Here is a 24,229-nt window from a genome sequence, read left to right as displayed (position 1 = left end):
AGAGAACACTGCCCTTACCCTACACAGTCATCTGCATGTCCAGTGTCATAGAAATGCCGGGCTCCAAGCTCTTGAAGTCGTTTATCAATTATCTTCCCCCCATTGCAAAAGTAGGTGTATTCTGAATCACCGAGACCTAGAGAGCCCAAATACATAATTAATACACAATAAAGTTTAAATTTAAGGACACAAAGACTAGGTAAATAAAATATCTAAAATAATACTATTTCATGCTCTTATGGATGGAGTAATAATGCAGAGCTTCACATTTTATTCTCCTTGAGTAATACTATGCATGTAGGCAGTTTTCTTCTATTTTACAATATAAAAGTAGCAGATATAATGAAACAAAATACTTATTGGCCGCTGTTGAAAGAAAAGGCTTCACATTTTCATCTCCATGACTATGTGTAAAAATATGGAAATCTTAAAACAAGGATCAGACAGGTTGCAAAACCACAATATCTGTCATCTGTACATTTTTTCTGATACTGAGCAGGGGTCAGCCAACCATAGCTTCTGGGCCAAATACCATGCACTGCCTTTCTTTGTAAATAAAGTTTTATTAAAAGACAGTCAAGTCCACTTGTGTACATATTATTCATAACAGCAGAGTTGAGTAGGCCTGCAAAGCCTAATATATTTACTATCTGGACCTTTATAGAGTTTACTGACTCCTGATATAGAAAGGTACACCAGCCATATATATAACCACAATTAACGATGTGGTATGTTTCTGTGTTGGGGAAATCAAGAATTGCTTCTATGTCTCATGGTAAAAAAAAAAAAAAAAAAAAGCTTAAATCCCTCAGTTGTGCAGTCATCTCCATGTTCTTTCTCTACAAAAGGGTGAGAAATGAGTGGTTCCACGCTTAGGCCTAACATTGACTGGAACAGTGGGACAGGCTTCTGTTTCTGTCTTTTCTGGATTTTCAAACAAGTACGTGTTCTCTCTTTGAAAATACAGAAAGTATAAAAACTTGAGGTAAAAAAAATTATAAATACTGTGAAATACTCTCTTGAACATGTTATATATGACAGATCATTGGCAGGGTTACAATCTCAAATTTCTAATCAGTTATTTATTATACTCAACCCATCCTTGCTAGATACCCTCTCCAAAAAATAATCCTCAAAGATAAAACAATATAGGTCACAAGTCAGGAATGCAGACCCTCAATTTCCCTCTGGTATCATATTGTGCTGATCTGGTTCTTTTGATCCTTTAACATTTTTAAACTATGGTTCACAGAGTCCTAAGTCAGTTTTTCTTAACCTGGGATACATATGTTAGAATCACCTGGGAGCTTTTAAAAATAACGATGCCAGGGCCCTACCTTGGAATAATTACATCAGAATCACTGGAGGTGGGCCTAAGTCATAGAATTTAGTAAAAACTCCCATAGCTAATCCTGATGTGTAGCTGGGAAATGAAAATCATTCATTCTGGGAGAATCGTTCTTAGAGAAGTTATCAAAATCATTGGGAGTGTTTTGTTTTGTTCTGCTTTTCTAAATGAAGGAATGGCATGAGGGGTTGCTTCTTCAAGGACTGTTTCAGTAGGTTTAGGATGAGGCCCAGCCACTGCTATTCTGAAAATGTTTCATGGCTGCATCTGAGGTGCATCCTTAATTAAAATGCTACTCAAGAGGTTCTGCAGAGGTGTGGCTCTGGGGTAAACTCTGGGGAAGATTCAGAAAAGGTAGCACATTACATACTTTTATATATACATATACATAATATATACATAAGAAAGACAAAACCTATATGATCACACTTCATAGTTCTGAAAGATAATTCAGATACCAGAGATATCAATAGTATACTATAGTAAGATCAGAAGAGAGAGTCCATTACCCAGTAACCCATACCGCAGGTGAGCAAAGAAATCAACCGGCAGTGTTTGGTTCTGTATTTCCTTAACAAACTTGCGGGCTGTGTCGGGTGGGTCTCCGGTGCCCGTGGTAGAAACCACAACAACAAGAGGAGCTGTTTCGGTTTTTAGGTCATACTACAAAACAAGGATATCAAGTCAGGGACCTAACACTACATGCATTTTTGATTTAACTCAGCAGCAAAGCAATCAGCTTAGTTTCCTGTCTTGTATTTCAATCTTCTTCCTTGCCAGTTTTTTTGAGATGACCAGTCCAGTGACTAGGTGCTCTCAGCTTAATCAATTTGCCTAATGCAGGATGTCATTCAAGGAAACCTTGCGTCTGTTTTGTTGATGCTCATCAAGAGGTGGGGGGGATTAACACGTCTTTCTCTTCATGTTGTGTACGAAAGGCAGGGACAGGCACAGACAGTACCCATCCCAGGTTTCCATCTAGTCCCAGTCTTTCATTTTTAGAAAAATCAGAGGAAATAGGATATAGTCAACTCTTTGCCACTGAGTCATGGGCCAAACATTAACATGAGCTCTAATCTGCAAGGCAAATCAGCACTGCTAAGAGCCAAGATGAGGCACCTAGGCACTGTGATGAGCTGCCAAGGAGGAACAGCAGCTAACTGGGTGGAAACGTCTTTTCATAAGAAAGTAAAAAAAAGCAAGGAAAGAGGTGTTAAAATGGGGATGGGGAGACTCAGAAATAAAGAGAACTGATACATAAGCACTCAGGATTAGAATGCCAAGACAAGGAAGCAACAAGTAGAATACTGTGGTAAAGAAAAACAGCAATAAAAACACAACAGCTCTGAAATCTTCAGCAAAATATAAAACCAGCCATGTGTACTGCATGTGACACTAAGGCAGAGGGACAACAGGGCATTTTAAAACTGGGAAATTAAAAGTGTTACCCCTTCTAAATCAGGGACCTGGCTATCAAGAACCGCTCATTCCCTCAGGTTTCCAGAGAGCTGAGAATATCATTAGCTATAAGCGAGCTACAAACTCTTACAAATCAAGTTTATTCTTATTCTCAGGTAAGTTTAAATATTTCACATAGAGCATTTCACTTAACTCTGAGAATATCATTAGCTATAAGCTGAGCTATAAACTCTTACAAATCAAGTTTCTTTATTCTTACTCTCGTGTAAATTTAAGTATTTCAAACAGAACACTTCCTTGTCTTACTTGTAAGACTCCACAAGCTTTACTGCCCATGAACACCATCGAATTTGGCTCCAAATAATTCACCTTATTTTTCACACTGATAAAAGAGGTAATGACTTAACTTTTTACCGAAGTATTTAATGCTTCCAAGACTCTATGTAAGTTGTGTGTTAAACTCTACATACAGAGTTTGTGTAAGTAATGTCAGTACCTTGAAAAGGACTATGTGAACTAGGAAGGATATTAGATTATGAACAGCTAGATGAAACCATCAGCCAGGGAGGATAAATAGCATGACTATCCTGGTGTTAAAAAAAAAATTCACCATTCATCTGACTGCCAAAACACCTGCTGATCAACTTACTGAGGTCAACCACAAGGGGTCAAATCAGGACTAGTTTTATGATACTGATGGCTTTGGTTTTGTCCAAAGTAACAGATTCAGATACTTCATCATGTGGCACTGCAATGTGAACTTAAGTTACTGTAGAATGACAGAGTCTGCTGACTGGCAGTCTCCTCCAGGAAGCTCCCTTTTCTCTGGTGTCCAAAGTTACCGTGGCAGGGCTGCATAAAGGAACTAGGTGAGTCTCCTTCCGTGAGCTGGGTTTATAATTCACTTGAGCTGCACACAGTCTAGTGTTCTGAACTGGAGTTTCAGGAAAGGCCAGAGAGGGTTGTGCACTTGAGTGAGAGAGCACTGGTAGGACAGTCTCTGAAATGTTGAAGTGAATTTTAACTGCTTAGCGGCTGGCAAATCATCTTGTGGTATAAAGCCCCTGCCAACTGTTATCGCCTGAATTGTCTGAAATAGTATAATCTGGAGGCAGCAAACTAAATAAAAGAACACAAGATGGTAAAGTTGCATATACCCTAAGGCAGGAACTTCTGCAGAGACTGAACATAAACAACTAGTCCCTGAAGAAGCAGCCGAGTTTTTTCCAGATCCTTACACTACTACTTTAAATTCTATTTCACAAAAGAATCTAGGCGGTCCTTCATCAGGAGGAACTCTAACACGCACGGCAAGGCCTTTCTTTTGGGGAAAAAAGTGGGACACTGAGATTCAAGAGGTGGAAAGCACACCTGAGCAGGCAAACACACATCTCACTTGTTCTCACAGCCACCCTGTGAAACAGACACAGCATATGCTACTTCTGTCATTTACAGTTAAGGAGTTGTTACTTGTTTCAATTTTTGAGACCATTTAGTCTAATTCAACTACACACTTCTATATTAAAAAAATGCTGGTGATATCTTACTATACCATTGAACAAATACATTTCTGTTAAAAAACAAAGACTATCTGGTGGTATTAGTGTCCTTTTATTGTTTCATAAATATCACTTCCCAACCAAAATTCTTCAAAGCACAAAACGGTAAAATCCACTGTAACGGCTCTAACCTTATCGGATTCACTAATACAGTGAAGATCTGCAGAAAATCCATGTACCACAGCTTGCTCACATATTTCTTCTGCGATGGCCTTTGCCTGTCCCTGCTGTGTAGCATATAGTAACAGAAACCTCCTCATCACTTCAAGGCATGTAACAGTGAAACTGAAAAATGGGGGAAAAAAGATCCTCTTTTTAATGAAGCAGTAACAACCTAAAGATATTAATTCTCCCTCAATCTTTAAGAAACAATGCAACAATACCCACACATAATATGAAATGGCCTTTTCTAAATTTGTTTTCAGCACCAATCTCAAATGAGCCTAAATAAGAATTCATCAAATTAAGGAGAGTGTACGAATGAAACTCTAATTCCATGGCTCAGAAATCAGATGATCGGCTCGAAACTACTTGGGCTTGAATCTGTGGTTCCTAAGTGCAACCCTGTAGACAAGCTCCCCAAATGATCCGTACCACAGCTCCTTTATCCTAAAAATGAGAGTATTACCACCTACCTGAAAAACGATGGGGCACAAGCCAAGAACCTGAACAAAAGTTGAGCCCCAGTATCATTCACAACAGTCTTAAATAGCTTTTGGTTTCCTCTTTTTAAAAAAAGATAAAAGTAAAGACTATATTAAAATGATAGGATTCTTGGTCCTTATTTGATCCTAACGCTGAACAAACTAATCGTAGTACTAAAGGTAACTGAAGCACATACTCTCATTATTTAATGCAAATCAAAAATATGTGAGTGTATGGGCATATATACATACGGATGCATATAACGAAAAAATATTTCCAATCCACTTAAACATTTTACTAACACGTTTTTCCGCAAGAGATAAGCAGTAGTAAAACAAACGACACTCACAGATTTTTTTCCATACTCATCTAACGGCTAAAATTGGTGGGCTGTCAATTTGCAGAGACAGATTTAAACTGAAACCCAAACCAAAATCTTGGCTTTCGGTGAATGAACCGCCCAGAACGGCACCTGGCATGAAACTGGTACTCGATAAGTTATCTAAATGAGTGAATAAACAATATGAAAACACTACATATTGACAGCTCACAGAAAACGGTGGAAACGATAATGAAAACCTTACTACAGCTAAAATTTCTATCACTTCCCATGAAACACATATCCTGAGGGCTTCCCAGGATCAATCAACCCCTCATCCCTGCTACTGCCCCACAATCCGGCACCACCTTCCCACGACTCTCAGCGGAGGCCCGGGTCCCAGCAGCCCCGGAGGCGGCGCGGAGGCGGTGGGCAGAGCTCACGGCCGCGGGCAGAACTCACGGCCGCGTCCCGCCGGGTGGGCGCTCGGAACGTCCCGGGTTCCCCGGAGCGCGCCGCCCCAACCCGGCATGTTCCCCAGTTCCCCGCGTCCCCGAGTGCGGTTTCCCTAGGCCTGGAAAGCGCCTAGAACCAAAGGCAGAACAGGAGGAGAGACCCCACACCGCCCAGGGGCCTCCCGGGGCAGAGGCCGACGCCGAGCCCAAGGACACGCTCCCGGGGACACCAAAGCCAAAGGCCAAAGGCCAAGTCCGAGCCCGAGCCCGCGCCCGCGGCGACCCCCGGAGACCGAAGGGCGTGGGAACCACGGGCGCAAGCCGGCTGCCCACCCCCGCCCCGGGCCGCCTCTCCCAGGAGATTAGTGCAGGGCGAGCGGCCGGAATCCGGGAACCGTAGCCGACAGGCAGCTTACCTACGCCGCGCCAGCCGAGCACGAACCTGCACAACGCGACTTCCACCAACCTTGCGCCAGCGCGCACTGACGCAGCGCCCATGCTCGGTACCCAGGCCCAATAGAAAGCTCCGAAGGGGACCTGGGCCAATCACATTGCGCCGCCCTGAGCCGTGCTCCCGCCCCGCGTTTGCTACGGAGGCCCACGACGCCCAGGCGCTTCCGCGACCACCCGGAGTGATTGCCCGGCAGAGCGCGGTAGGTGTCAACGCGGGGTCTCCGCGCAGTTGGTCCGGCTGGGTGTCAAAGACCTGGCCGGCTTTCTCCTCAGGCTGCGCCGCCCGGCCCGTGTCTCAGCGCAGGTCCCCGGGGCGCCGAGTTTGGGGGTGCTCGCCCCGCGGGTCCCTTTCATTCCTAGGAAAACGCGCCGCGGGGCCTCCCGTCTGTCTGTCTTGCACACACGTGTTGCCAAATCCCCCCGCGGCGTCTTTAGATCTGGACTGGCCGCCCCACCTTCTCCCTTCATTGATCTATGTTTTGCTTTTTCTTTTCCTACCTTGTTTCCATTGACAAAGTAGACCCTTTCCTTCAACACTAACCGTCTCCCGACACCGAGGGGAAACCAACAGCTTAGGGCCTTTCCAGCGCGTTTTTACCCTTGCCTTGCTCTAACCTCGCCTAATTTTGCCCACTTTACCTGTTCTTTGATTTCTATCCAAATGCAATTTCTTCCTTCAACCAACATTTAAGGGCCACCCTTAAGAGCTACATTGCCTGAGTTTGAACCCTAGCTCTGCCACTTAACCACCTGCATAAACTGGGCAAAGTAACTTTGTGCTTCAACTTCTTTCTCGTGTAAAATGATAGTAAAGGTACTGAATCTGTGTAAGTTAATAGAATACCTACAACAGTGTTTAGCAAGTAATAGTGATTGTTATTGTTCAATGTCAGCCACTCTTCTAACTCTAGGATGCAGAGACTTTGCTCCTCTGGTGTTTATATGTTAACCATCCTTTTTTTTTTTTTCAGATACTCGTTTGTAGTTTCATAAACATTGATGTTGGGTCAATCATGTTCTCAATGTATTTAACCATGTGTTTTTAAATTTTTTAATTTAGTTATCAAATTGAGAATCTGATGGTATGGCATTAATCACCTTGAGGAAGAACCTTTATCGTTTATCTGATTTTCAGATGCATAGAGCTCTGGCTGCTTTAAAAAATCAACCTCTAAATCATGTTCACAAGGTAGTCAAGGAGCGTCTGTGCCCTTGGTTGTGTTCACGACAACCTGAGCCTTTCGGGGTCAGATTCCATCATGCCCATTGTAAAAAGTTTCATTCGAAAAATGGAAATGACCTTCATCCACTCGGTGGACCAGTGTTCTCTCAAGTATCTGACTGCGACAGGCTTGAACAAAATGTTAAAAATGAGGAGAGTCAGATGTTTTACAAGAGACTGAGCAACTTGACTTCATCAGAAGAAGTGCTAAGTTTTATAAGTACGATGGAAACCCTGCCTGACACTATGGCAGCAGGAGCTTTACAACGAATTTGTGAAGTGGAAAAAAAGGATGGTGATCAAGGGCTGCCAAAAGAAATACTGGAGAATAGCATCTTTCAAGCTTTATGCTTTCAGTTTGAAAAGGAGCCCTCACAGCTGTCAAACACTAGTTTAGTGACTGCTTTGCAAGCTCTGATTCTGTTGCATGTGGATCCTCAAAGTAGCCTGTTGCTGAACCTGGTGGCAGAATGCCAAAATCGTCTCAGAAAAGGTGGCATGGAAGTTCGCAATCTTTGTATTCTTGGGGAAAGTCTGATTACACTGCACAGTTCAGGTTGTGTGACACTAGAACTCATTGTAAATCAACTGCAAGGTGAAAAATTGGAAACATTTACCCCGGAGGATATTGTGGCCCTTTATAGAATCTTGCAGGCATGTACTGAAAAAGTGGATGAACACCAAACATTTTTAAATAAGATAAACAACTTTTCCCTATCAATAGTTTCCAACCTGAGTCCTAAATTGATTAGCCAAATGCTCACTGCCCTGGTGGTTCTTGATCAAAGTCAAGCATTTCCTCTGATTATAAAATTGGGCAAATATGTCGTGAGGCATGTCCCACATTTCACTAACGAGGAGCTTAGGAGAGTCTTGGAGGCGTTCATATATTTTGGGCACCATGACACATTTTTTACAAAAGCCCTAGAGCATCGTGTAGCTGCGGTGTGCCTCACGTTGGATCCTGAAGTTGTCTGCAGGGTCATGGAGTACTGCAGTAGAGAACTGATTCTTTCAAAACCCATCCTCAATGCAGTGGCAGAAACTTTTGTTTGCCAAACAGAAAAATTTTCACCTCGTCAGATTTCTGCGTTAATGGAACCATTTGGGAAACTCAATTATTTGCCACCAAATGCCTCTGCTTTATTTAGAAAGCTGGAAAACGTGCTATTCACTCATTTCAATTATTTTCCACCCAAATCATTATTGAAACTTCTTCATTCATGTTCACTTAATGAATGCCATCCAGTCAACTTTCTGGCAAAAATATTCAAGCCTCTTTTCCTTCAACGGCTGCAAGGTGAGTTGGTTATAAATTCTGACAGTTGGAAAAAAGTAACCTTTGAACTGGCAGTGGTTTCAAGTCACATATAAAGGCAATATGTTGCCTTTAGTTTTTCTTCCATAGTGATCCGAAGATGAGACCTGAAGTTAACAGATGCTGGCATAAACACAGTTAAAGCATGCTAGGAAATCATGTAGAGGGAAGAAAGCTGTCTCAGATAAACTGACTTTTGCCTTATCTGAGAAATTGCAGCATTCTTAGGAGATATGGTAATGGCAGTGGAAATAGCCACATTAACATGTTAGAACTTTTGATGAGTGAGCAACTGTATCTTTTTTTTTTTTTTTGAGAGGATGGTATTATTCATCTTAATTCAAGGCCACCCAAATATGTCAAATTTCCGGAACTCCATAGTTAAAGGAAATTTCCACTAATTCTGTGAACATATTTTATCTCTTTTAATTGTATTCTGTAGCTAGGAGCTTGGGTTCTTGGAAGTCAATTTCATTGGTGGCAAGAGGAGGGCATAATTAATTCTAACAAGTTCATTTCATAGTGTCATTTAAAAATAGAATACTTCTGTCTGGAGTGTGTAAATTGATGTTGAATGTTCATGATGTTCTCTCATACATACCTCAATTCAGACGTAACTATGACTGGGATGCTTTCTGTTTCAGGTAAAGAATCTCATTTGGACACATTGAGTCGGGCACAACTGACCCAACTTTTCTTAGCCTCAGTCCTGGAATGCCCTTTCTATAAGGTAAAAGCATGAACTATATGTGGCTTTATTTCCCCATGGGTGCAGTTTCCTTTTAAGTTCCTTTACTTCTGATCTGTCTCAATAACCTGAAAAAGCAGAATTTCATTTACTTGGAGTCAGTTGCCACCAGATAGGCTTTTCTTTGATAAATGGACCCCATTTTTGTGTTCTTGTTCTTGAAGGAACAATTTCCTGCTGTGTAAGATTTCTTAGGAGGTTTTATCAAGTGCTGCAGGCATGTGAGTTACAGTATTTCTCCATTCTCTGAAGATTTTACAGGGTTTTAGTACTAGGTTTACTACTAGGTTTCCCATAGCTGTTTGTTATCAAAGTGTGAATGTCTGGACTGAACAAATACCTAAATTATTTGCAAGTACAGTACATTTTTAAGCCAAGCCAGAAATTTCACTTTTATCTAATAGAGTTTAGTTTATCTAGAGTTCACTCTTCCCATAAAGACCTGTAAAGATTTATCCTATTATCTATCACATTCCTTATGTAGAATCAGAAATAGCACACCAGACTATGACATTCTCTCTCTGCTTCTCTCTACTTGACTCTGAATCATAGTTTAGAGTATCTGATTTTTGAAATAAGGTAATAAGAATGGAAAAATACCCCTTTTTTAAAACAGCTTAGACAGTACTAAGTTATATAAAGATAAATAATAGTTAACCCCGATCTCTTACCATTTCTAAAGGAACAGTATTAAAAGCAGTTTCTACGCCCAAATGTATACAGATACATAAACACTGTCTATTTTTTTTCTCTTTTCAAGGAATGAGACTCACTAATCAAAGTACAATTTGCTTTTATGCGCAGTATATCATGGCCATCCCTCGAGGCCAGTGCATACAGATCACATGCATTCTTTTTAGAAAGGCATGATATTTCATGGTGTTTATTCTACTATTGATGCACTTGGAGGTTTTTGCAACTTTTGTCTCTATCGGGAATGCTGTAATAAACATTCTTGCAAATCCTGTCATACTAGAGCCTTTTTGGTTTTTTTCATATATAAACTAGATTCCCAAAAATGTGATTAGTGGATTAATATTTGATGGATACTGGCAGATTTTTTTTCCCTAATAGTTACAGATGTCACATTTCCCCAGCAATGAATGAAGGTGGCCATGTCTCCTCCACTTCTATTGCAGTGTGTTAGTAGTCTCTTTAATTTGTGTTACTCAACTACATGAAAGAGGATATCATATCATATATTTAAGTTGCATTTTAATGAGCATTAATGAAGTTTAGAATATTTTCAAATATGTGTTGGCCATTTACATTTCTTTTGAATTGCCTTTCTACACCTTAATTTATTTCTGTTGGATGGTTTGTCTTTAAGGACTCATTGTAAAACAGATACTAACTATTACGAATGTTGTACATATTTTCCCCTGATTTGTACTCTTTTATTACTTTTTAATATTACTTATGATGTATTTTTAAATGTTCTGTAGTCGAATCTGTCTTTTATGACTTCCGAGGTTCCTATCTCAAGAGCATGAATATTTTACATTTTTAAAAATAATATCTTTTAAATTTTATTTAGATCTTTGATCTAAAAGTAAAATTGAATTTTTATTTATGTATTCTAATTAACAAATAAAAATTGTATATACTTATTATGTTCATGTTGTTTTGAAATATGTATACATTGTAGAATGGCTAAATCAAACCAATTAACATGTGTATTACCTCCATATCTAACATTTTATTTTGTGGTAAGAATATTTAAAATGTACTCTTGCCGTGCGCAGTGGCTCATGCCTGTAATCGCAGCACTTTTGGAGGCCAAGGCGGGTGGATCACCTGAGGTCAGGAGTTCGAGACCAGCCTTGCTAACATGGTGAAACCCTGTCTCTACTAAAAATACAAAAAATTAGCCGGGCATGATGGCACACGCCTGTAGTCCCAGCTACTCTGGAGGCTGAGTTAGGAGAATCGCTTAACCCAGGAGGCGGAGGTTGCAGTGAGCCGAGGTTGCGTCATTGTACTCCAGCCTGGGCAACAAGAGTGAAACTCTGTCTCAAAAACAAAAACAAAAACAAACAAAAAAAAAGGTAAAAAAGTACTCTCAGCCATTTTCAAGCACGCAGTCATTCTTATTAACTATAGTCAGCATGTTGTACACCTGGAATTTATTAGCATCTGTAATGGATGACAGAAGTTTAATTTAGTTATTTTCCAAATAAATAACCATTTTCTCCAGCATCGTTTATTATATTGCTATCCTTTTCTTCCTAAACTGGAATGTCATTTATATCACATTTTCCATTACAGATTAAGTATCCCTTATCCAAAATGCTCAGGACCAGAAGTGTTTCAGCTTTCAGATTTTTTCATATTTTAAAATATTCTCATTATATTTACCAGTTCAGCATCCCTAATTCAAAAATTTGAAATCCAGAATGCTTCATGAGCATTTTCTTTAAGCAGCCTGTCTGTGCTTAAAAGGTTTCGGATTTTGGAGCATTTTGGATTTTGGATTTTCAGATTAGATAAATTAAACCTGTGTTGAAAACTTTAGTTGTGTGTACTTAAGACCCTTGGGACAATTCTCAGTTCTAAAAATGTTTCTTGAACTGTTAGCATTATTATGTTTCTTCTCACTCTCTCCTCACTCCTTTTTACCTTCCTTCTTTACTTTTCTTTCTGTTTATGGTAACCAGTGACTACTGTAAAAACACATATAAAAGACATTTTGAACTATTAGACTTGCACTGTAACAAGAGAAGTTTGCATTGTCATTTTGAGAGAGATCCTGTCCCAATTCCTGGAAAAGTATCATGCCTATAAAGTAATGTTATATCAAACTTTTCTACCTAGGTAACCTTCAATTTATTCTCTGTTGTTATATCTTATTTTTCTTTCTCACATTTGCACTTATGATTTTTTAGGGTCCAAAACTCCTTCCTAAATATCAAGTGAAGTCATTTCTTACCCCATGCTGTTCCCTGGAGACCCCTGTGGATTCTCAGCTTTATAGATATGTGAAGATTGGGCTGACTAACCTTTTAGGAGCAAGATTATATTTTGCTCCAAAAGTGTTGACACCCTATTGTTATACAATAGGTAAGTAGTATAAGGAGTTTTGTTGTTTTAAACCTAAGCATCCTGTTCGATTTTGGAGATACATGGGACTTAGAAGCAATAGAAGTTCTCTGGAAATGCGAAATGGAATGGTCCCTTCCCTGAAGGCAAGTTGGGGTTAGCAGCAGAGCCGTTGAGTCAAGACTGTCTGGGTTTAAGTCTCAAATATTAGCCACGTAGTAGCAGAATATCCTGGGCAGAATATTTAACCTTTTTCTGCTTGCTTCTTCCTCTGTAAAATGATAGTAATATTGACCTCAAAGACTTACTTAAGGTCTAAATAAAATAGTACCTGGAACGTAGGAAATGCTCACTAATTGTTAGCTACTACTATAACCTAGGCTTGTACTGTCCAAATATAGTAGCCACTAGACCATGTGGCTATTTAAATTTAAATTATTAAAAGTTTAAGAAAATTCAATTCCTCAGTCACATTGTAAGTGCTCAGTAGCCACATGTGGCTCATGGCTGCCAAATTGGACAGCACCATTATAAAGATTTCCACATCACAGAAATTTCTCCTGGACAGCACTGACTAGAGACTCCAAGTCCTCCGTCCTTACAGTTCTTCTAACTTGATGAGCAGAAGAAAGCCTTCTCATAAAGGACAGCAGTTCATAGGCTTCAGATGGTCACTTCTCTTCTCTTTACGAAGGGAACTGCAGTTTACCAGAGGGGAAGGACAGGGAAGCCTTCCGTGCTCGCAGACCAGGTGTCTGGGTGTGGCATGCTTTCTTTACTTACCATGGAGGCACTGCAAGTTGGAATGATGGAAGTTATGAGTTGCACAGATGTCTAATGTCTTAACTCAAGGGTTTTCTTCACAGTCTGGATTGAAGGATCTCTGCCACCTATCATAAGGGGAAAGAGAAAGCATGCATGGTTCTTGTCATACCCCAGATAACTTCAGAACCCATTCTGTGGTTTAGCGTTATTGAGCTTTCTTAATTTAAGGCTGACTTGATTGATCATAAAGCCAATTGAATTAAAATTCTCACCATTGTTTGGTTGTGGTCATTACTTTGCAGCCTTCAGTCCAGTTGATCAATGCAATGTGGAAGGAATCAAAGCAAAGCAAAGGAAATGAATACAGGAAGATAGTGTTTGTGAGGGTATCACACGAGGAATTTTTCCTTTCTTCTCTCACCAGATGTTGAAATTAAATTAGATGAAGAAGGATTTGTATTGCCATCCACAGCTAATGAAGATATCCATAAAAGGTACAGGAAAATGTTGTGTTTTTCACATTACAAGACTCGTTGAGGCTAATAAGCAGCAGTATCTTTTTCTCAAGAAGGTGAAAAAAAAAGATATGATTCTGGAAATTAAAATACTACATTTCAGAATACCATGTTGGGAAATTCCTTGTAATATTTTATAAACATTAATATTAATAAGATCAAATTCATGATTCATTTGAAAATAATATTGGCACATAGTAATAGCCAAATCCCAAATAAACTTTGGCAACTAAAATATATAATAAATATTTTGGATTATTTAAAAGATTAAGTATTTTTCTCCTTTTTTATTTTTCAGGATAGCACTGTGTATTGATGGTCCAAAAAGGTTTTGCTCCAATAGCAAACACTTACTGGGGAAAGAAGCTATTAAACAAAGACACCTACAGTTACTCGGTTATCAAGTTGTTCAGGTACGGTTTCACCTATTTTTTTTGTTTCCCAAAAGCAAATCCTAATTCAAAATTATTTTTCCAGGTTACTTTTAAAAAGTAATCTGAGGCACAGTAAAATTTTAAAGAATTTGATCAGGCAGCAATTATTGAATTGGACAGCACAAAACTCGAAATGGCTTGGGAACCCAAGAGGGAGGCTTTTATAGGAAGAACGCAAGTGCACAAAGAATCTACTTGACTGGTTACAGTTACATATTCTTGCTGCCTTGTTTGAACTATTCTGTGGAAAGTTCCTAGTTATATAATTATTAGTTTGTGAGATGCTTCTGATTGGTTGAGCTTAAGTTCTGTTTTTCTGTAGTAGAAGCTTTTACAAGAAATAGCCCAAGTTAAATTTTGCTTAACATTTGCACTTTAAGCAAAGTTAAGGTTATTTTCAAGGCCCAACTGGCTTGGTCTGCTCAGGGATTTTTCAGGCACAGGCTCCATTTTAATTTGCTTTTACAGTACTAACTGGTTTGCCAGCCCAGTGGACCACCGATCTTACGTCTAGTTTAAATCCCAACGTTGTTAATTCGGCTTAAATCTCTTGACTTATATTTTGAAATACAGAATTTTCAGAGCTTTGATTTTTCAAAAGTGGGGCATACCTATATTCATTATAAGCTATGCTTAACCCTGCTTTTAGAATTACTCAATTGTTGGAATATATGTTCTGTTTTAATTTCTCCTTGATTTAATAAATAAAAATGGACAAGATAATCCATTAAAATAAGGAGCTTCACCAACACTTAATATTTAAGACCTTTTAAATATTTCACTGTAGATAATGTAAGAAGGTCTTATGTGAGGGCTCAGCAGTGCGTGAGAATGAGAGCTGCCCTAATTCTCTAAGCTGTCAGTACTAGGCAGCACTGTGGTTTCATATCTGCTGGCTTTTTTCTCCATCTTGCACATCCCCAGCTGAATATTCCTAAAACTAATCATGCCAGTGTCTACTCAGAAGCCTTCAATGTTTCTTTACTGCTTACAGAATAAAGTAAAAACTTCTCTACATCTTAACATTCAAGACCCTCCAATGGTTGGCCTGCGGCCAGGCTGCAGGCACATGATTACTACCTGGCCCCTCTGCTCCCAGCTGAGCAGACTCTCTCCTTGGCTGCGCCTCCTGCTCGCTCCCTCTTCATTCCCTCTTTGTCCCTGCGGCGTCCTCCAGCTCTCTGAATACCTACCTTCCAGCAGTTTGTCGGCATCCCCACCCTCATCTATGAAATGCTCACTCCCTCTTAGCACTAGATCACCAACCTACAGCTGGTTTTTCATATTTATTGTGTAATTTAACTTGCCACCCAAGTTGTGAACTCCTGGAGAACAAGAGATCATGTTTAATTCTTATTTGCATATTCTACATATTAATTCATCAAATATTTACCAAGCCCCTTCTCAGTGCCAGGCACTGTTCTAGACATTGGGGATACAGGATGAAGAAGCTGGTTGGTATATTTGCCTTCCAGGAGCTTACATTCCGCTGTGGGGAAGTGTGTAAGAAACAAACAAGGTAACCGATAGCCAGAGGAACCTCAGATTTTGAAGGATCTTGACCAGTTTTACTTTTCTACCTTTACAGATCCCCTATCATGAGATTGGGATGCTAAAATCAAGACGTGAATTGGTGGAATATTTACAAAGAAAACTGTTTTCTCAAAACACTGTTCATTGGTTGCAAGAATGAATACTGACTTCAGAACTCAAACAATGGAAGAACTTGCATTTTTATGGAACTCAGTATTAAAAGAAAAATATAATGTGAATTAGCCACTTTGCAGAATATGTTCTAGACTGGTGATCTGAAAGCATCTGTAGTTTTCCTTATACTATGTATACATTTATTGTAGTAAAATTTAAAATTAATTTTAATTTAATACTAGTGTCATAGATACTTTTTGTACATCAAACAATTGATCATGTGCAGTAAAGGAATTCAATGAATAAATGTTATTTTTAAGTATTTTGTCATAGTTATCTGCTAAATGAAAATATTTTGCTCTTTAGAGACCTTTTGTTTTCTAACAGATGGAGGAAATTTTTTCTCTTTGTGTGCTGTGAGTGGAAGTGAGATTTACCGTAAGGAAAAGGAGCAATGAGAAATAGAGTACAGTGCTTTGGATATAAATATTATAGAATTATGCAGAAACAATCTTCTGGTTAATGAGATATATTAGTATGGAAACTTTTTTTTAATAAATATTTAGAGAAATGGAAAAGCAATTTAGGTAGGTTTTTTGGGGAGCTGTTTGATTGGAGGGAGGATCTTCTAAATTATAAATCAAGAATGAATTAAATTGTCATTAGTTCATTGCAGAGCCTTCGTTGCCTCATCACAGTCAGGTTGCAGTTTCAAGGGAGAAGAGGACAAGAGGGCCGACTGGAGTAGCAGAGTGTATTTTTTGAAGGAGGGAGGAGGGATACAATTGAACCTGTAACAGGTTGAGATGATAATTACATAAAGCACTTAGAAAAGTGCCTTGCACAGAGTAAGCACACAGTGCAAGTTAGCTGGTGTTAGTCTGAACATCCACCCCATCATGGTTTTTACTTCACTTTAGCTTTTTGGGTCTATTTACTTATCTTTAGAACAGGAAATGGAAACTAGATGAACTAAGATCACTTTTTGTCTCCAATTACAAAGAGAGAGGCAATGGAAGCAAATTGAGATTGAGCAGGAGATAAGCACGGTAGATTCTGATGTATCCGGGTACCCAGCTGACCTTGCCGCTCATTTGGGACCTGGCTTGGAAGGATTCTCACAGCTCTCTGAAATCTGGGTAATTAGCTGATTTACACTTTTTCACAGCTATTAGATAACTTAAAACAGGCATTCCTGACACTGAGCCTAAGATCGGTTCCAGATCATATCAGGCCTCAGAAACCCCTTTCACACCTCCTTGCAGCTAATATCCAGTCCTGTGTCTTTTTCTGCCTTTTTAGTGAACTCAGTTTCCCTCCCTGGCCTCTGGTCCACCCTCACTGTGCTGTACACCTCTTCCTATGACTCAGCTAATTCTTGGTGCGAAACTCAACCCAGAAATGTGGTGTGAGGTTAAAAGCATTCAGTTTAAGGAGCAGAAAGGGACTTAACCAATTAAACAGCCACATGAAGAGGTAATGACGGTCTGTTATAAATGCTATGAAGAAAAATACAGCACGAGCATTCTTCACCTGTGCTGTTGATGTAAGTCCATCTCATCCATTGCAAGCTTTTCCCTGTTTGCTCTTCAGAAGCAGATGCTCCTCCTTCTGCAGTTTTCACTTACAGCCTCTGCTGAGCCTGTCTCATTTGGCTCTCCCCTACCCTCTTCACGTACACATTCAGCAGACAGTTCTGATCACGCTGGGCACACTCAATGCTCCAGCTCTAGGGCCAAATAGGAAAAAGCCCCTGCCCTTGAGGGGCTTGAAACAGGTGAGATTAGTGAGCAGGCGACGGGAGTGGTGAGGCCTCCGGCACCCTGACACACAGTCAAGGCTCTGGGAACACAGATACCTCATGCCCACCTGGGCAGTGAGAGAGAGCCTCAGAGTGATTTGTAAGCTGAGTTTTAGAAGGAAGAGAGCAGGGTCTAGGGGCGCAATTGTCAATGGCTGGAACACCCAGTGTAAAGCATACAGGGTTGGCCCAGGGAGGGAGGCTAGACCTGCCTCTGGCCCTGTTCAAATTTTAATCCCAAAGTACATGAAAATAATTTAGGCTAATAGAGAGATATAAGGTTGCTGGTGTCACTAACGAGCTAATTTGACAAGCTTTGTCAAATCATAAAGCTAAGTCCTTTTAAACTGAATTCTCATGCTGATGAATTCATTGGTATGTCTATACCTGTACAAACAAAAGTGATCTGAATGTGTCAGTTGCAATTACATATTCAATATGATGGCTCTTGCAACTACATATTTGATAATATTTTTAATAATTGCATAACCTTTCTATATTTGTTTTCAAAAGTAAAGCAAAGCAAGAAAAATGAATGAAAAAAAATTGTTTTACTTACTAGCACAACCCTTGCAGCAACAGTGATAGTTTTTGGGCCTATCAATAGGGGGCAGCAAAGTTCAGGACTTTGGGCTGCAGCAGTTGAAACTAGAGGATCTCTGGAGGAGAGAGTGGATCCTCTCTGAGTGTGTGTTGTGAGTGTGTGTGTAGATGGCAGGCAGGCAGGAGCTGTGGAAGAGTGTGGTGACAGTTCTGCCTGAACAACACAGGCAGTCTTCTTTACCTTTCCTTACCTTCCTCTATGTAAGGAATGTGCGTCGCTTGGGTACATGTGGACACTTGATAAATATTTGACAGAATTCTGGGAAAACGGAAGCAGTCAGTTCCTCCTAAAAAAAAAATAAATAAAATTAAAAAAAAAAAAAGTATACCTACCAGAAGATGATGTGCGCAAATCCAGAGAGGGGTCTTGGCTCAGTGAGGAACCAGGCAAATTATCCCCTTAGGGCTGCGATCTCCCAAACTGGGAATATGCCCACCCCCATTTGGAGTCTAAATACTTAGTGTAGATAGTGAAATGAGACACGTCTTGTAAGTTGTTTAGCCCAATTCCTGGAAAATAGTAAATACTCAGTGAACATTGGGTGCAATTATTGTTATTGGTACACGTGTTCCTTCATTCCCAGTTAAACTTTATCACACCTCGCGGTGAAGGGTCATGTAAGGCATGGTCTGTAAGAAGGAACATGGCTAACTTGCTGGTCAGGACTTCTAGGGGTGCCACTGTGAGCCTTTGACAACTGCCTTTGTTAATTATCATCAAGGACATAGTGCTAAGAAACTTTGTTCTCTAAAGCCTTTGTTGTTTGAAATCAGAGCAATAAAACGGAACATCTAACTGTTGTCTGTATGAGCTGAGCCACATGGGCCAATCTGACCAATGGAGAAGTAGCTTCAATATCCCCCTCAATTGCAGAGCTCTAGACGTGGGAATTTTGCATACAACGTTCCACATTTCTTTTCCCTTTGAGGGACCTGAATCGGCTTCTTAGGTCAGGGTTACTGTTAACTCTTTGGCACACTAACTTGCTGTGCTTGAGTCTCTCCAGCTCAGCTTCATTAAATTTTACCTAAATTCACCCCTCCCCAAATCCTACAACAGCCCTGTCTAGTCCTATGTTTGACTCGATGTCTCCAGGCTCCTGTGGTGTGCAGTCTCCCCTGCTGCACGAGTCAGGAAACCTGCCTTCATGTTGATGTTCTCCCCCTGTTGGGCTCCATCAAAAGAAATTTTGCCTTCATCCAGTACTTCTAATCCCATCCCAGAAAAAGCAAACATCTCCCTCCCACTCCCACAGTCTCCAATACAGAGTGCTCACAGTGTGTGGGTGGAGTTGATATTTTGGGTTCTAATGTTTACAAGAAACAATCTTAATAACCCTACTGTTTTTGCTTGTATTACAGGAAATTTTGAACACACATAAGAATTGAAAGAAAAGTATAAGAATTGAAAGAAAAGCTGGCTCAGTGGCTCATGTTGTATTCCCAGTGCTTTGGGAGGCCACGGCAGGAGGATTACTTGAGGCCAGGAGCTATGATCACGCCACTGCTCTCCAGCCTGAGTGGCAGAGCAAAACCCCATCTCTAAAAAAAAAAGTATAATAAGTTTGCAAGTTCCTCTATTCAGCATGAAAATTACCATAATTTTCCAATCATGTTTCATCTATTCTTTAACTTTTTTTTTTTCCACTGGAATGTTTCTAGAGAAATCCAAGCTATCATATTATTTTATCCTAAATACTTCAGTATTCATCTATAACTGATAAGCTTTTTTTCTTTTTTTATCTAATCATTCAGCCATTGTTACAAATAACAAAATTAGTTATTATTCCCTGTCATCATTTAATGTGTAGTCTATATTCTAAATTTCCTGTACTATCTCAAAAATATTTTTTAACTGTTGATGTTTTTGAATCAGGATCCAAAGTCCACGTATGACTTTTAGAGATTCTACCACTGAAGTCTCTTATGTCTCTAACTGCTACTCTTTCTCACCTAGTTTTCATGTTGTTAAGTTATTGGAGAAATTAGATCAATTGCCCTGTAGAATGTCCCACACTGTTGATTTGGTGTTGTCTAACTTGTTTCTATATCTATCTGCTGCATTTCCTATTAAACCAAAAGGCAGATCCAGAGACTTGCTTCAAGTTGGCTTGAATGCCTTGGGAATGATGCCAGAATATAAAAGCAGGCAGAAGAAGGTGAAAGACTAGACTGGCTTAGCCTCTCAGCCTACCTCTTTCTCCCGTACTAGATGCTTCCTGCCCTTGAACATCAAACTCCAAGTTCTTCAGCTCTGGGACTCAGACTGGCCTCCTTGCTCCTCAGCTTGCAGGTGGCCGATTGTAGGACTGATATGGTTTGGCTCTACGTCCCCACCCAAATCTCCATAATTCTCATGTGTTGTGGGAGAGACCCAGAGGGAGATAGCTTGAATCATGGGGGTGGTTCCCCCATATTCTCGTAGTAGTGAATAAGTCTCATGAGATCTGATAGTTTCATCAGGGGTTTCCACTTTTGCATCTTCCTCATTTTTTCTTGCTGCCACCATGTAAGAAGTGCCTTTCACCTCCTGCCATGATTCTGAGGCCTCCCTAGCCGTGTGGAACTCTAAGTCCAATTAAACCTCTTTTCATCCCAGTCTTGGGTATGTCTTTATCAGCAGAGTGAAAACGAACTAATACAGGGAACTTGTGATCACGTGAGTTAATACTCCTTAATAAACTCCCATATAAAAAAATATATAACATATATCTTTACATAGATATATATATACATCCTATTAGTTCTGTCCCTTGAGGGAACCCTCACTAATACACTATGTTTAACCCAGCCCCAGTGTGTGTCTTTACTCTATTAATTTGCCTCCTTTGAGAGGAGGGTTTTTATGCTTCTTTCATGCTTCCCTTCTCCGGCACAGAACTTTTGAGTACGAGTACAGACATGAGGAGCCTAAATGTATGACTGTGACCTTGTATTCCACTCATGTACCTGGGAATATATAATAAGATCATATAGGAAAATACTTTTTTAAAAAGAGTATTTTTAAAAAAGGAACTAAAGCCTCTTAATAATCAAAATTGCCAAAGTCTGCCTTGCCCATGGTTTCATCTGTCTCTGGTAACCTGCCCTGCATCCTCAGGGCCTCACATCTCATTCCACCCTCATCTCTGGTGGACCATTCCGTGGGGCTATGACTCACCTCTTGAAAGAAGCATCTCACCTCCAGTACATGCCCCTGTCTTTTGCTGTCAGCCCCAGGGCTCCTCGGACACCAAGGAGGCAAGACACTGCAGGGGAGACTGTGAGGCCCTGGGGCAGTGGTAGTACAAGTTCAGGAGTCAACAACTGAAGGAGCGAGCCTCCACCGAGCAGACAGGAGCAAGTGATGAAACACGCCTCCATGTTGATCCTCTGGGGCAATTCTTCAAGGCCTCTCCAGGCCCCTCAGAAAGGTTCATGACCATTCACCAGTTGCCTTCAGCAGTGACCTGGGTAGTGCATCCTTGGTGTCTCTCTTGCTTCTTGCTCCTCTTGGTCCCTCTCTCCTGTTCCCTGGAATTACCTCCCAAATAAACTCAGGCCCTTGTCTCAGACTCAAATATTTGAGTTCCTACTGTATGCCTGTATGCCTGTCTTGAGCCATCTGTATAAGTTTGTTCTCATGTTGCTACAAAGTAATACCTGAGACTGGGTAATTCATAAAGGAAAGAGTTTTAATTGTCTCACAGTTCAGTACGGCTGGGGTGGCCTCAGGAAATTTACAATCACAGCAGAAAGCAAAGGGGAATCAAGGCACCTTCTTCACAAGGTGGCAAGAAGTAGAAGCACCGAGCAAAAGGGGAGGAGCCCCTTATAAAACCATCAGATCCTGTGAGAATTCACTATCACAAAAACAGCATGGGGGAAACGGCCCCCAGGATTCAATTATCTCCACTTGGTCACTCCTCTGACATGTGGAGATTATGGGGATTACAATTCAAGATGAGATTAAGGTGGGGACACAAAGCCTAACCATATCTCCATCCAAGAAGAAAAAGATGTAGGTAGCCTTGCCCTCAAGAGCTCTTGGTCTAGGACATGACAAAATGTCACCGACTGAATTGAAGTTAGCAGATTCACATCTGTATAACTGTCTAAACTTTACTAATTTCTTTTACTAAGAAATTATCTCGGTCTCAGTTTTAGCTGAATTCCCAAGATAATTGGTTTCAAGTACCTTCACTTTCCAAAGTATGATACCGGGTCACCAATGCAAAGCTTACAAAATCTTGTGACCATTAGTTGACCTTTCTTGTGTATTTGGAGACATTGAGAGAGGTTGAGAGAGGCAGTAGATTATAAGGGCTTAAAAAAAAAAAACGTATTTGGCTGCTGCTTTAATGAGGCCAAAAAAGTATGAGTCATGCCTTTCATGACTTCAGCCCATGGGAGAAAAATAAGAGCCCCTTTTCCTTCACTTCACATGTAGGAGAGATGGTGCTCCATCTCCAAGCACCAGGGATATGTCACCCTCTCCAAGTGGCTCCAATGAGGTTGCTAGGTCCCCTGGGGCTTAGAGACATGGTGGGCTGGTGTCTGACCCTTGACTCATGGCTGACTCGTGTTCTGCCTGGCCATGGAGCAAAAAGATGTGTTAGTGGGACAAAGAAGACACATGGGTTTCTCAGGAAGCTCATGGGGACCCACGAGAGAGACAGATATAAATAAAAAAAGAGAGAAAAAGCGTGGTGGCACCGGGATGTCTTAAATCCTGCCCAGAAGGATCTCTAGGACTCTGGAGACCTCTACAGAGTGGATCACCAGGTGCCTCAGAATGAGAGAGGCATCTTAAGCCACCAGCCTGCATCACAGAATGGCAGACAAGAGATTCCTACCTAGTTGCAGGGGTGGGGAAGAAGGCGGGGCACTGCTCCTTCCATCATCTGTAAGATCTCTCCATCAGGCCCCTGCCTATCTGTTCACCTTCACTTCCTACCAGTTTCTGGCTTCATGAGGCCACACCACCCCACTTCCTGCTGCCATTCAAACACAAGATTGCCTCTGCCTCAGAGGACCAAGTTGGCTTGGAAGGGATTGCCAGACTCACAGAACTGGCTTCTCATTATCGCTATGCTTCATCTCAAACACCACCTTCTCAGCAAGGCTGGCCTTCCCAGGCACGCTGGCTAAAGCATTTCCCAAGCCTTGGTCATCATGGTTTTTGTTTGTTTGTTTGTTTTTAACTTTTCTTGGCTGTACACCCACCAATCACGAGTATACAGCTTAACACATTTTCAACAAACGGAACGCAGGTATTGACCCAGCATTCAGATCAAGGGCCAACGTAAACACACTGGCAAAGGATTGCAAGAGCCCTGTCCACAGCAGCTGAGTTCTGCCAGATTCTGTAAATTCATGCAGCCTTACACCTGCACTGGCCAACACTGTAACTGCTAGCCACACGTGGCCACCGAGCGCTTGAAAGGCAGCTAGTGCCATTTGTTGAAATGATAACGTTTTGGACTTACTGAGTCAAATAAGAAACGACACACGTGGCTCTCATCATGTTTCTATTGGACAGCGCTGCCCTGGAGCCTCGGCAAGTCAATTGGCTTCTTCGTGTCTTTCATCTGTCTTCTCCAGACTGTAAGCTTCCTGTGGACAAGGCCTGCTCCGTTCAAGGCTCAATCTCCAGCTCCTGACACACCACGCGCTAGGTGCTCAGTCACTAATGGTCTCGCGAAGGAGTGATCAGTGAGTGAAGCAGGGGCTGCTGCATGGGAAAGGTGAGCGGGCTGGAAATGGGTAGTCCCCGCGGCGTCTCCCAGTCGGGCTCCTCCCGAGGAGGAAGGAAGGAGAGACCCCGTGTGTAGTCGAGGGGCCAGGAGGGAGGAGGGGAGGGTCGCTCCACCCTGGAGCGGGAAAGCTGCAGGGCAGCTCCGGGTCGCTAGGCGGCGGTTTCCAGGCAACGACCGAACACAGACGCGGGCTAGACGCTG

General features: G+C 41.1%; 2 protein-coding genes across 9 annotated transcripts in view; one reads left to right on the top strand and one right to left on the bottom strand.

Moving 5' to 3' along the window:
* Positions 1-24,214, bottom strand: part of MTRR (5-methyltetrahydrofolate-homocysteine methyltransferase reductase) — a 50,176-nt gene extending 25,962 nt beyond the window's left edge. The window contains exons 1-7 of one of the 5 annotated variants that reach the window (XM_055112163.1): positions 23,759-24,214; positions 18,482-18,577; positions 13,563-13,882; positions 13,309-13,415; positions 4,458-4,611; positions 1,858-2,011; positions 19-136 (exon numbers count right to left, since the gene is read on the bottom strand). In XM_055112163.1, coding sequence (XP_054968138.1) covers positions 19-136; positions 1,858-2,011; positions 4,458-4,586 — 401 coding nt within the window. In that variant the 5' untranslated portion in view covers positions 4,587-4,611; positions 13,309-13,415; positions 13,563-13,882; positions 18,482-18,577; positions 23,759-24,214. Of the gene's footprint in view, positions 1-18; positions 137-1,857; positions 2,012-4,457; positions 4,612-5,658; positions 6,255-13,308; positions 13,416-13,562; positions 13,883-18,481; positions 18,578-23,758 lie in introns of those variants that run through there. The other 4 variants (XM_055112164.1, XM_003809224.5, XM_008961431.4 and 1 more) reach the window with 4 other exon arrangements.
* FASTKD3 (FAST kinase domains 3) lies at positions 6,331-16,208 on the top strand. Of its 4 annotated transcripts, none has more exons than XM_008961432.4 (7): positions 6,331-6,398; positions 7,259-8,720; positions 9,383-9,468; positions 12,372-12,546; positions 13,715-13,784; positions 14,104-14,218; positions 15,828-16,208. In XM_008961432.4, the coding sequence occupies exons 2-7, from the start codon at positions 7,283-7,285 to the stop codon at positions 15,930-15,932; spliced, it is 1,989 nt and encodes a 662-aa protein (XP_008959680.2). In that variant the 5' UTR covers positions 6,331-6,398; positions 7,259-7,282; the 3' UTR covers positions 15,933-16,208. The 4 variants fall into 4 exon arrangements, with proteins under 4 accessions (XP_008959680.2, XP_003809274.2, XP_034815616.1 ...); XM_003809226.5 differs by having other exon boundaries at positions 6,337-6,398; positions 7,170-8,720; XM_034959725.2 differs by having other exon boundaries at positions 6,356-8,720.
* Positions 24,215-24,229: the final 15 nt, after the last annotated feature.

Source organism: Pan paniscus, chromosome 4, assembly GCF_029289425.2.
Source record: "Pan paniscus chromosome 4, NHGRI_mPanPan1-v2.0_pri, whole genome shotgun sequence".
NCBI classification, from domain to species: domain Eukaryota; kingdom Metazoa; phylum Chordata; class Mammalia; order Primates; family Hominidae; genus Pan; species Pan paniscus.
This window is presented reverse-complemented; position numbering and strand designations above follow the sequence as displayed.